At 32.4% G+C, this 13,179-nt stretch overlaps 1 protein-coding gene and 1 long non-coding RNA gene across 2 annotated transcripts; both read left to right on the top strand.

The window, feature by feature from the left end:
• The first annotated feature begins 399 nt into the window (after nucleotides 1-399).
• LOC148763411 (uncharacterized) lies at nucleotides 400-1,378 on the top strand. Its single transcript, XR_016025951.1, has 2 exons — nucleotides 400-434; nucleotides 644-1,378. It is a non-coding gene; the product is annotated as an uncharacterized LOC148763411 (long non-coding RNA).
• An 8,652-nt stretch (nucleotides 1,379-10,030) lies between these two features.
• Nucleotides 10,031-12,878, top strand: SLD5 (DNA replication protein-like protein). Its single transcript, XM_007035768.3, has 6 exons — nucleotides 10,031-10,340; nucleotides 10,819-10,941; nucleotides 11,176-11,258; nucleotides 11,415-11,524; nucleotides 12,301-12,403; nucleotides 12,504-12,878. Exons 1-6 carry the CDS (start codon nucleotides 10,164-10,166, stop codon nucleotides 12,598-12,600), a joined length of 693 nt encoding a protein of 230 aa, XP_007035830.3. The 5' UTR covers nucleotides 10,031-10,163; the 3' UTR covers nucleotides 12,601-12,878.
• The last annotated feature ends 301 nt before the right edge of the window (nucleotides 12,879-13,179 follow it).

Below are 13,179 nucleotides of genomic sequence, written 5' to 3'. Positions count from 1 at the left end.
TTTGTAAAAGAAATCAAATCCAACTTCATAATTTAAAATTAGTACTTATTTTTAGACTAAGCATATTGGAAGGAAAACTTTGAAAATGGAGGTATGCGTTGTTTACCCTTGTTTTAATTAATTTGTTACTTTTTTTAACTGTTTGTTAAAGAATATGTGACAGTATATAGACTCGTTTTTAACCCTTGTTTTTAGTTTAAAATTTCCATCAAGATTATTTTTTCAATGCCTTGTTTATTAATGTTAATCATATAATTTCTTGGTTTAGTGGCCATGGGTAAGGCCAATGGTTTTGCAACAACGTGATATCCCCCACCTCACCCCTTTGATTCCTTGGGTGCTTCACACTAAACCTTAAATAGTGAGCAGCTGGGGCTATAAAACCCTAAGCTCTCATTTCGCCATTCATTACACAATATTTCTTTAGAGTTGTGGTATTTCTCATCATTCTAGTTTTACTTTCTCTTTTTTTATTATTATAAATTATGTTATTGATGATCTAAGTTTATAGGTTTCGATCTAATCCATTTATATATTTGATCGAGAAAAGAAAATTATCGATGATCTTTTGTCAAATAATCTCAAAATCTAGTTTTAGTTCTTACAAAATACATATATATTAAAATTATTTATTTCATTTCAGGCTTCGATTGATTGCCGATCATGAAGAACTTAGCTATGATCGTGTTCGCCCTCGTGCTGCTGTTGGCAACTCTGGGAGCTGATGGAAAACGGATGACCCTGGATAACAATAAGCGTAATCTCCTTAGTGATCAGGCGAGCACTCAGGGTCGAAAGTCCGATGTTGGAGCTAAAGATGAAAAAGATCCAGCTGCAAACAAGAAGGGTGCAGCTACTGCTGGAACAGCAGAAAATAAAGGTATAGTAGGCCCTGTCGGTGACCCGCAGGGACGTGATTTGAACGATAGTCTAACCCACCGTAAATATTGGACGGCGCAGAACCCTTACCCCAAAAAATAGGAACAAATGCAAGCAATGAAACTGAGCTAGTTATACAGCTTATTTGAAAGCTCAGAAAGTGATGGAGCTTTTCTAAATATGGTGTGCCTCTGAATAAAAGAGGAAATTAACATGTTAGAATAAGACAAAAGCATATACTATGTACCGTATATGCATAAGGCACATGTTAAGTTTCCTCCTAAGGAAATAAGTTGTCAAAGAAGTGTGTTAGTTTATGAACTATGGTGTTTGTAATGCAAATCAAGGTCTGTGTGTCTTGTTATCTTGTCTGTATAGAATAAAAGATCAAGCTAGCCTTTCGTATATGGTCTTCGCTTGTTTATACTTCATCATTATAGTATCGGTTAATTTTACTCGCTATATTCTTTGTTTTCAATGAAATTGTTGCGTTGTTTGAGATTTTAATTTATTAATAAAATCATTTAAAATAATTGTTTTGTTCTGATATTGTGAGAAGGATTCTTCTCTTCTGTGTTAAAAAAATTTTTTCTCAGTAAAATGAAGTTTTCTAAAGGACAAACCTTTTCCTTGGACATAATAAAAACAATAAACAAAACCCTAACTAGAGTTTAATTTTCTAATGCATTTAAAATATATTGTTATTTTTTTTATAAATAGTGTGGAAATTTAAAAGTGTATACATTGCCATATCAACTTAATTATGAAAGTCAGAGCATTTTGCATGATAGATTCTAAAATTAATTACTTGTTCTACATAAAAGAAAAAATCGTTTTTCTTTCATTTGTCCCTCGAATATTTGTGCAAAGTATATATTAAGTATACGTACTTTTCAAATGTATATGTATATATTAAGTATCTACTGATATTTGTGTAAAGTAGTAAATCCAAATTAATTCACTATCTCAAACACTTGACTCCAAACAAAACCATAAAAAAAAAAAACTTTGAACAATGTGGGGGCTCTTTGAAAATACTAATAATTTCTCAAAGGTTTTTTGGTTGCCATAAAGCTGTCTCCCCATTCAACCACGCTTACCTTTCTTTTCCTAACTTTCATCCTCTCAATCCCCCATGTTTTTTCAACCTAGCTATGCCTAGGAATATAAAAGAATAATAAAAATAGCTTAATATCCCGTTGGGGGCTGTGCATAAATGAAGCGGACTAATTCTGATTCAGGGCAGCATCACATATTTGGTGCTTCAGTCTATTAGGTAATTATAGAAAGCATCCGAAATTCAAGCACAAAGGCGTCATTTATGGATTATGTCTCATCTATTTAATTAATTCTTTTTTATTTATATTTATACTTTAATTTGTGATCGATGCGACATGTTCATATCCTAATGGTATTCTAATTGTGTTAGCATATATATACTCAATTTGTATATATACAAGATTTACAATAATTTCATATATTTATATATTTTCAGTTTGTTATTTGTAAAAGAAATCAAATCCAACTTCATAATTTAAAATTAGTACTTATTTTTAGACGAAGCATATTGGATGGAAGACTTTGAAAATGAAGGCATGCGTTGTTTACCCTTGTTTTAATTAATTTGTTACTTTTCTTAACTGTTTGTTAAAGAATATGTGACAGTATATAGATTCGTTTTTAACTCTTGTTTTTAGTTTAAAAATTCCATCAAGATTATTTTTCCAATGCCTTGTTTATTAATGTTAATCATATAATTTCTTAGTTTAGTGGCCATGGGTAAGGCCAATGGTTTTGCAACAACGTGATATCCCCCACCTCACCCCTTTGATTCCTTGGGTGCTTCACACTAAACCTTAAATAGTGAGCAGCTGGGGCTATAAAACCCTAAGCTCTCATTTCTCCATTCATCACACAATATTTCTTTAGAGTTGTGGTATTTCTCGTAATTCTAGTTTTACTTTCTCTTTTTTTATTATTATAAATTAATTTGTTGATAATCTAAGTTTGTAAGTTTCAATCTAATCTATTTATATACTTGATTGGAAAAAAAAATTATAGATGATTTTTCATCAAATAATCTCAAAATTTAGTTTTAGTTCTTAATTACAAATACATATATATTAAAATTATTTATTTCATTTCAGGCTTCGATTGATTGCCGATCATGAAGAACTTAGCTATGATCGTGTTCGCCCTCGTGCTGCTGTTGGCAACTCTGAGAGCTGATGGAAAACGGATGGCCCTGAAGAACAATAAGCGTAATCTCTATAGTGATCAGGCGAGTACTCTGGGTCGAAAGCCCGATGTTGGAGGTAAAGATGCCAAAGATCCAGCTGCAAACAACAAGGGTGCAGCTACTGCTGGAACAGCAGAAAATAAAGGTGAAGTAGGCCCTGTCGGTGCCCTGCAGGAACATAATTTGTCCGATAGTCTAAGTACCCACCATACATATAACAAGTCGAAGAACCCTTACCCCCCAAAATGGGAACAAATGCAAGCAATGAAACTGAGCTAGCTATACAGCTTATTTGAAAGCTCAGAAAGTGATGGAGCTTTTCTAAATATGGTGTGCCTCTGAATAAAAGAGGAAATTAACATGTTAGAATAAGACAAAAGCATATACTATATATCGTATATGCATACGGCGCATGTTAAGTTTCCTCCTAAGGAAATAAGTTGTAAAAGAAGTGTGTTAGGGTCTTTGTAATGCAAATCAAGGTCTGTGTGTATTATTATCTTGTTTGTATAAAATAAAAGATCAAGCTAGCCTTTCCTATATGCATGGTCTTGACTTGTTTATCCTTCATCATTATAATATCGGTTAATTTACTCATTATATCCTTTGTTTTCAATAAAATTATTGTGTTATTTGAAATTTTAATTTATGGATGAAATTGTTTAAAATAATTGTTTTGTTTTGATGTTGTGAGAAGGATTCTTCTCTTCTGTGTTAAAAAAATTTTTGCTCACTAAAATGAAGTTTTCTAATTAAAGGACAAACCTTTTTCTTTGACATAATAAAGACAATAGACAAAATCCTAACTAGAATTTAATTTTCTAATGCATTTAAAATATATTGGTAAATTTTTTTTTTGTAAATAGTGTGGAAATTTAGAAGTGTATAGATTGCCATATCAACTTAATTATGAAAGTCAGAGCATTTTGAGTGATCGGTCCTAAAATTAATTACTTGTTCTACATAAAAAAAAATTCGTTTTTCTTTCATTTGTCCCTCTATTGGTTATCGTTAAGGATTTTTTTTTTCAATTTTATAAGAAGTAGTATAGTTGTCATGAATTAGATTCTGTATTCATATGAAAACAATTTTAAAAATTAATTTTAATGTTATGTTATTTGGAATCTTAAACCAGCTATAATGATGTAAAAACTTTGAATATAGTCTAAATAATCAAAAGTACATGAAATTTCCAGCCAATCATGTAAGCCAATGCTATTGTCTATTACCACCATATGAAGATCTTCCCTTTCCACTCCAAACTTTGCTAAAGCATCTGTAAAGGAGTTGGTTTCTTGTAAGGTATGTCTAAACTCATAACTCTCAACCACGCGTAGATTAGCATTGCTATCATTAAATTTCTGTCAATGGACTCAAAGTCTCTCTCGTGGTTCCCTCACCCAAGATAGTGCTATTTTCGAATAGAATTCAATCACCAACCTTTTTCTACCCTCATATGAGGAACTTGTAAACATTTGTAATGCATGTTTAATGGCCATTAATTCCACAACATTGGGTTCTTGGCATTACACCTGGCAATTCGTGTTAACATGTCGTAAACGTGTCAGACACGATTAGATACAAAACACGTTAAGGCTAAACATAAACACGACACGTTTAATATTCATGTCTCAAATTTAAAACACGTACACGTACATATTTAATACACGTGTAACACGATACGACACGATTAATACGTTTATTAAACGTGTCAATATATGACATGACACGATTAATAACACGTTTAACATGATTAAATAAAAATATTTATAATTAAATATAATTTTATTATTTAAATTTAAAATCTATAATTATAAAAATAATTATAATAAAACAAAAATAATAATAACATCAAAAAATCACCAAAAGTTACAAATTAGGGTTGAGCATGTATAATTACATTATACCCTTTATAATATTAAAAAAACTTATTAAAATAATTATTTAAAATTATTTATATAAGGTTAAAATAGTTTTTAACTATTAATTTTTAATAGGTTAATAAATGTGTCACGTATATACGTTTAAACACGATAACACGATTAAACACGATAACACGATTAAGTAAATGTGTTTAAACGTGTTTGTTGTGTCTGACATGTTAAGACACGAAAATTTTCGTGTCTTAACGTGTCAGACACGATTAGATACGAAACATATTAAAATTAAACCCAAAACCTGTTTAACCTGTGTTTTCTCGAATCGTGTTAACATATTGTGTTCAAAATTACCAAGTCTAATGCCAAGTGGACCAAAAAACAATCCAACAACCGAGCCTTCATTATGTCAAAGCAACCCATCACATCCTGTTAATCTTGGTTTACCTTCTTCAGAAGTAGAAGCAGAAGCATCAACATTGAATTTGAGTTCATTGATACTAGGATTTGTCCACTCAACTCCACCTCTAGAATCAATAGCTAGTCTCCTATTACCACATTTCCAAGGCTCCACCCACCACCCAATATCATCGACCATTTCATTTCCTTCACAAGCTTTAAAAGTAAGATCTATCCTCCTTCCCATGTCTTGCCATTAAATATTACCTCATTTTGGCTCAACCAAATAGACCAAAAGGTGACACCACAAACAATATTCCACATCCTTCTAGATGTCCCCACCAATAACATTCATCCCAAAGCCTCTTTAATGTTTCAATGAAATTTGGGCATTATCATTGCACCCTTCATCACCTAAGAACATAACAGCAAGCATTCCAAGAAAAGTTGCAAAGGACTAAATTATAACCTAGCTATACCTACAAAGACAAATTAAATAATAATAAGAATAGCTCAGCTCAATTAAGTGGATTAACCCTAGAACTAAGTGGTAATTAGTGAATAAATTGACTAGTGAATTACGGGGATTGTCACTTAAGTGGATTAACCAAATTCCATGGTTGAATAATTGTTTGAATTCCTTAGTACAATTTACTAATATTAATCATATAAAATTTCTTCGTTTCTTGGCCAAAGCCACCAATGGTTTTGCTGCAATGTGATATATACTCACACCTCACCCTCTGGTTCCTTGGTATTGCTAAAAAATCTATCACATTAAACCCTAAACAACGAGCAGCTAGGGCTATAAAAACCCTAGGCTCTCGATTTCTGCCTTCATCACAAAATATTTCCTCACAGTTGAACGTGGTACTTGCCGTAACCCTCGTCTTAGTTTCTCTTTTTGATATAATTAGAAATTGATTTTTCCTTACATGAAATCACATGTTTCATTTCAGGCTTAGCTGATTCCCGATCGATCATGAAGAACTCAGTAATCATCTTCTTTGCCCTCGTGCTGCTCGTGGCAACTCTGGAAGCAGATGGAAAACGGCTGAGCCTGGAGAACGACAAGCGTAGGGTCCTTGGTGATGATCAGACAAATACCATGGGTCGAAAGGCCGATGTTGGAGCTGCAAACAAGGGTGCAGATGCTGCTGGAACCGCAGAAACTAATGCTGTAGGCCGTGTCGGTGCCCTGCAGGAAGATGATTTGGCCAGTACTCAAAGCCATCATATCTATAGAAGCCGCTCGAATCCTTACGCTCCTTCCCTCCCAAAGGATGAGAACAAGCGCAAGCCATGAAACAGAGCTGCCATACAGCTTATTTGAAGGCTCAGAAAGTGATGGAGCTTTTGAAAAATGGTGTGCCTGAGAATAAAAGTGGAATTTTAACATGTTAGAATAAGACAAAAGCATATACTGCATATAGTATATGCAAACTGTGCATGTTAAGTATCCCATAGGAAACAACTTTTAAAAAAGATTTGTAATGAAAATCTGGCTTGCAGCTAATGAATCAAGGCCAGTGTGTATTGCTATATATCTAGTTTGCATATATAGGAATGAAAGACCAAGCTAGCCGTATTCTGCTTTGCTTATACTTTTATTATACTACTGATTTTAATTTTAATTAAGATAGTGAGAGGATTTGGGTGATCAAACCTGAAATTAAATTTAATTTTCCTCACAATTTTTAGATGAAATTAAATCCAATTTAATTCACTTCAAGCACTTGTCTCCAAACAAAAGCATAAAAAAGAAAAAAACTAGGAAACTCTTTGGAAAATGCTGGTAATTTCTGGCAGGTTGTTTGTTTCCATAAAGCTTTCTCTCCTAAATCAACCACTTCCCTATCCTTTCCATTCCCATTTTTTTAAACCTAGCTATATATACCTACGAATATAAAAGAACAATAAACATAGCTCCTATTTGGGGGTAGATCTCTGCATAAGATGAAGTGGATTAGCACTGATTCGGGGGCAGCATCATTCAAATAGGTTCAGGAGTCTAATAGGTAATTATACAAAGCATCCCAAGTTAGCGTCATTTATGGATCATGTCTAATCTATTAGTTCATTTTGTTATAAATTTCATTTGAAATTTGTGTGTATATGTATATATGTGTTTATATGTTAATCGTGTTAATATTTTTTGAATTAAACATTTTGAAAGTTATAACACATCTCCAATAAAATCGAGAGTACTATAAAACGCAAAATTCTTGATCTCTCTCATTTAATTGTATTTTTAAAGAAACAATTTTTATGACAGATGAATTGATGAAAACAAGAGTTTCTCAAATTAGAGATATTTATACTTAGAGTATGTTTGGCTTGAATTTTTTTTTTAACTTAAAAGTTATTATAAAACTTTTATGAAAAATAATAGTTTTTGAAATTAAGTTAAAATTATTTGATAAATATACTTTTTATAAGTTCTTTTTTATAGATAAGCTGTTTGGCAAAACAATTTATATAAACTCTAATTTTGGGTAAAATTACCATAAAAGGTATTTAATAAATAACTTTTTATTAATCACACATTTCTTTATACCAAATAAAAAAATTAACTTTATTTTTTATCTATTTAAAATAAATTATTGAAAATATAAAAAGGATTGTTATTTAACATAAAGTTTATAATTAATAATAAATCATAAAAAAAGAGTTACACAAATAATTTATAAGTAAAACATAATTCATAAATAACCCATAAATTAACGATTTCTATTTTCTATCAATGTAGCAGTTATTTGGTTGTGAACATTTCCCATATTTAGCTATTAATGTCCTTATCAACAAAATTCACCTCCATGAGCAATATTATCTCAACAACTATAATCACCAAATATTATCTCAATTTTCATCTAATTTATCTCAACAACCATTGACTTATTTGACTAATTATTTCAATCATAATCATTAAATATTATATACACTATAAAGAAATTAAGAATAAATAAACATCACATACTTGTCATATTAAACAATAAATTGAGAAATATCAACCAATAAAAAAGGTTTTCAAAGTCCAAAAAAAAGATAAAAAATAAAATAAAAATAAAATAGAAAGAAAAAGAAGAAATAATATCTGAATACAGTTTTGAATTTTTAATCTTCTTTTTTCTTAATTTTTGTAAAAACAAAGAAAATCCTAGAATGATGATTTGCAGAAAGGGAGAGAGGTGAGGGAGATGATAGGGAGAGACGGAAGGGGTATTTTTTTAGGGAGGATCTTTTTGGAAAAAAATAGCTCTTCTAATAAACTGATGTGTTTTTTTTTTTTTTAAAGAGAAGATAAAGTTTCTAATTGGAGTTTTTTTTAAGTTTTTTTTTAGATTTTATTTTTTAAAAAAACTATTTTTTTAAGAGTTTTTTATGAAATCTTGTTTGATCCAGCTTCTACTTTTAAGTAGTAAATAAGTTAAAAATAAGTCAGACCAAATGAGCACTTATTTGTAACGTCTATCATGTCTTGTCCATTCAATTATGGCTACACGACCTTTAATTCTTTCACACCTAAATAAATACAATACTTTATGCCTTTCAACCAAAAAAAAATTATAAGCGTATATAGTTTAAAAAATGGAAGATATATGTATATATATAGATATATTTATTCATTTATTTATTTTTTTGTCGGAAGGATATACTAGAATAAAGTTCATAAACAATGATAAACTTTAAAACGTTTAAAAAAAATAAAATCAAAGTTTAAAATCTTGTAAATTATTACAATTTTAAAAGTTCAATTAAATCTCTCTTTTTATACGAATAATATTTCAATAAATACTCTTATAAGATATAATCATTGATTAGCAGACACTTCTAATGAATTACTAGACAAAACTAAAAGGGTGATTAATTAATTAAACTAAAAGCTAAAAGCTTGGAGTACAAGTAGCTATTTTCGGTTTTCAACAGCCACTGTCTTCTCGCTCGTCCTTGGCCCATAAGTTACGTCTCAAAAGTCGAAAGTCATGGGTCAACTCCATTGTCCATTAGCTCCGCCGAAAGGCCCAACAATAGCGACCGCACAATTTATTGACAGAATTTATTAAAGTAGTCAGTATTTTATTTAAGGGAATAATGTTTTATTTAGCTTTTATTCTTTAAAAAATAATATCTAATGTAATATCTGCGTTAAAAAATTTAGTATTTGAATTATTTTATTTTTTATAAAACTATAACTAGTTTTAGATTTTTTTATTTAAAAAAATTTCTAACTTGTTGTTTGGATTAAAATTTAGATTTATTTTTTGAAAAATTGAATAGAAAAAACTTATCCCCACCCCAGTCTCCCCGTTTTTTTTTTTTATTAAATATTTTTGGTTAAGCCAACAAGTCAATTTTCACGTGCATCGCATTAAATATTACACGTGGTCCAATCAGAAACGACTCCTACAATTCCCTTGCTCCGAGTGAGGCCCCTCCCTATAAAAGGGCAACCCCTCCCAAATTAGCAGCATCAGAGGCCCGATGGCCGACGCACTTTAATTGGAAAATCTTCTCCTTCGATTGTTAGTAGATGGGACACATCTCCAGTTTGTGCCTGGATCAGACGCCATCAAGGCCGTCCATTTTTCAATCATGCCGTCGATGGTGTTAGATTCACGCACAAACTCGTGATCTGTCTCCTCTTGGAAACACCCGATCCTTTCCTTCTTTGCCCCTTTGCCGCCAATTTTCGCCAAACTTTCCCTCTCTTAAATTACCTTTTTATAATTTGATCCAGAAAAGCAGGGAGGGAGAGGGAGAGAGATCTGATGGCGTCGGGCGCAGGAGAGTGGTCGACGGCGCAGATGGATGACTACGAGACGTTGATTTCGACGACCGATGTGGAGCTCTTGAAGAGAGCCTGGCGCAACGAGAAAGCGGCTCCTGAGATCCTTCCTTTCGAGGAGGCTTTAGTTAAGAGAGCTAAAGAGCAGATCCAGTTGATGGTATTTTTCAATCTCAAAACCCTCACTCTCTATTTGTTTCCCGTGAAAATCTAGTCTAATGAAAACTTGCTCTCAAGTTTTCGGACATATATTTAATTGTTTCTTCTCCTTTAAATTATTAACTGAAATGCAAAAATGTTTCATGACCTGGAATTTATTTTGAAAATTTGTTGAAGTTTAAATTGTTGAAAGAGAAATTAATCTTAATTGAATAGTTGTTTGAACTAATTTTGAGGTTAAATTGAAAATTAATCAATTTAAAAATGCACTTTAAGCTTTTAAAAGCTTATGGCGATTTAGTGCCTAAATTTTCTCAGGACTTCGAACCATACAACAAATAAAAATCATGTCAAGTAAAAGTTACTGTTTGGAAAGGAGAGTTTCCCTAAGAATCTATTTGATGATTTGTGATCCTCGCACTACTAGTTAGTTTGCTAATATATCTTTTTTGAGACTGCATTGATGCAAAAATTTGCAGGAAGAAACGGTAGATGAGTTTGCAGAAAGTGGTCATGATCCTCTCATTGCATCACTCTATCAGATGGACCTGGACAGGGCTCAGTTTTTGCTGAGATCATATCTCCGGGTTCGGCTTCAGAAGGTGGCCTTCTAACTCTGTGTGTGTTTGTCCATCTGTTTCCTTTTGTTTGTCTCTAAAAAATGTGTTGTTCGAGAAAGCTGAAAATGATAGTAATATTCATTGAATGATGCAGAGGAAAATCAATAGAATCATATTCTGATTCTGCCAAGACTACCATTTGCTCATATCCTGTATGATTTGCGTCATGAAATATCTTACATATTCTCATTTGTTTTCTGGGTAATGTTAATGCAGATTGAAAAACTCATGTTTTATATATGGAAAAGTGATACTTATCACCACCGGCTTTCTACAGAAGAGGAAAAGTTTGCTGAAAGGTCAAGGCTTCTCAGAAGTCCTTTTTTTATTGTGAAGACATGTCCATAGCTTTATTTGGATAACTTTGTTTAAACCACCAAAAAAGTTCTTTGAGATAGCTGAGCTCCTAAATGCATCCCACAGTTATTTTTAAAAATTTGATTTCATGATTGCAGGTGTATTCGTGATATTGGGAAACATCTTGAAGAAACTGTTCTGTCAAAATTGCCTGATAATTATCAGTCTTTATTAAAGCAATCCATCATCAGTGAAGAGGATGATATGGGTAATTCTAATTATCTTCTTCTCTAACTTTTGCGCTCTCCTGTTAATGCATCAATATTTTTGTACATGTGCATATTTGCTTTCAAGTTAATAGCACTTGGTTGGAATGACAAGAAGAGGAAAACATTCAAGTTGTTCACCCAGAAAGTGATTGGTATATAAGGACAATTGTGCCTTAAAGAGTATACAGGCTTGCTGCACCTTGTCAACTAGTATTAGTTATTCGATAAAAATCTAGAAATAAATGTTATGAAGAAAATAAAAAAGGAAAAACAGGAGCTTCCACCTTGTTTTAGCAAAGATATATATGGTGGAAAATTTGGAGGGGGGTTAGCAAAGATATATACATTGGAAAATTGGGAGGGGGAGGGGGAGGGGGATGGGATGATTTGTCTAACAGAAGAAATTGTGAATACAAACCAGCTTGTACACCGTAGTCAATCATTTTGCCTGCTGATTTGTATATAATATGCTTTGCCTTCATGTCAGTGTTCCTGTTCAACTGCAGTAGATTGCAACTTGTTGTTTTTTATGTTTACCTCCTGTATTTTGATTATGTGACAGATAGTGTATTTTGATTCTGTTTTTTATGCTTTCCTGTCAACTATCTCCTTATTTTCATTTATGTTAAGTGTATATTTAAGCAAGTAGCTAACTTAAGGTTGATTTACACTATGCTATAGTTTTCACAGTTTTGACACACATAGAGGCTGCTCATTGACTGCAATGTTACGTGTACTTTGATTATTGATGATTGGTTTATGTCTATGATTGCAGTTCCAGAGCCACAATTAGATGCATTTGTTGTTGCCAAATGCCAGAGAGCTACAAGACCTTTGTTCCTTGATGGCAGCAGGCAATCTGCTGGCTTTGACAACAGGCAATTTGCTATTCTCACTTGTTTGTAGCTTCTGCTCTTAGAAAAAGTAAAACTACTCCTTTTGGTTACGAACTAACAATCTGTATCATTCACCTAGCAGAGATGATCACTTCCAAATGGTGCCCGGAGATTTATGCATTTTGCGTTACAGGCCATTTCAAGAGGAACTGATGAGTGGAAATATCAGTTTAGTATGAGGGTCCATGAGTAGCATATGTTGTAAGTCGGTACAAAAACCAAGCTTCTTCCGCACCCCGAAAAACATTCCTTTGCTAGTTTTGCCTGCTGTTCTTGCGAGCATCTAGTAAACATAGTCGGTTGAAGCTTGTAACACGTATGATGATCAAAACGCTTCAAAATTTATGTTAAGGATTTTTGCTTTCTTGTCTCCATGCATACAGATGTCGTGTGGCTCGAACAGTATTATGTAATGTTTATGGAAAGCTCATAGTCCTTTGTCCTTCCGGACTTGAAACCCAGGTTTGAATATCTGTGAGATAGCTCTAGCCTTTAAGATCTCTTCCGGCTGAGCCTCAGGATAATAATAGTCAGAGTCCTTTGCTTAGCAGTTAGCCGCAAGATTCGTTTTCATTAGGTAGTGACTAGTTGTTTTACAGCTAATCAGTCGTTGGACAATCAAAAAAGTTAATTAAACGCATTGACCAAACTAGGAGTCAATTAACAATTCCATGTTTGTTGCTAATAGCTTTTCTGTCAGCATTAAAATACTAACCTTTTTGCCTTTTGGCCTTTTGCCCCATAATTAATTAATTAAG

The sequence above is a fragment of the Theobroma cacao genome, chromosome 4 (assembly GCF_053813885.1).
Source record: "Theobroma cacao isolate CCN51 chromosome 4, ASM5381388v1, whole genome shotgun sequence".
NCBI classification, from domain to species: Eukaryota; Viridiplantae; Streptophyta; class Magnoliopsida; order Malvales; family Malvaceae; genus Theobroma; species Theobroma cacao.
Note: the sequence above shows the minus strand (reverse complement) of the source record. Positions and strands in the feature narration are given on the sequence as shown.

What these genes read in the sequence shown, in the direction of transcription:
- SLD5 (XM_007035768.3), top strand. Translation starts at nt 10,164, where the DNA reads ATGGCGTCGGGCGCAGGAGAGTGGTCGACGGCGCAGATGGATGACTAC. An exon ending in TCCGGGTTCGGCTTCAGAAG is followed by an intron (nt 10,942 to 11,175) that starts GTGGCCTTCTAA and finishes ATGTTAATGCAG; the next exon opens with ATTGAAAAACTCATGTTTTA. An exon ending in CAGTGAAGAGGATGATATGG is followed by an intron (nt 11,525 to 12,300) that starts GTAATTCTAATT and finishes CTATGATTGCAG; the next exon opens with TTCCAGAGCCACAATTAGAT.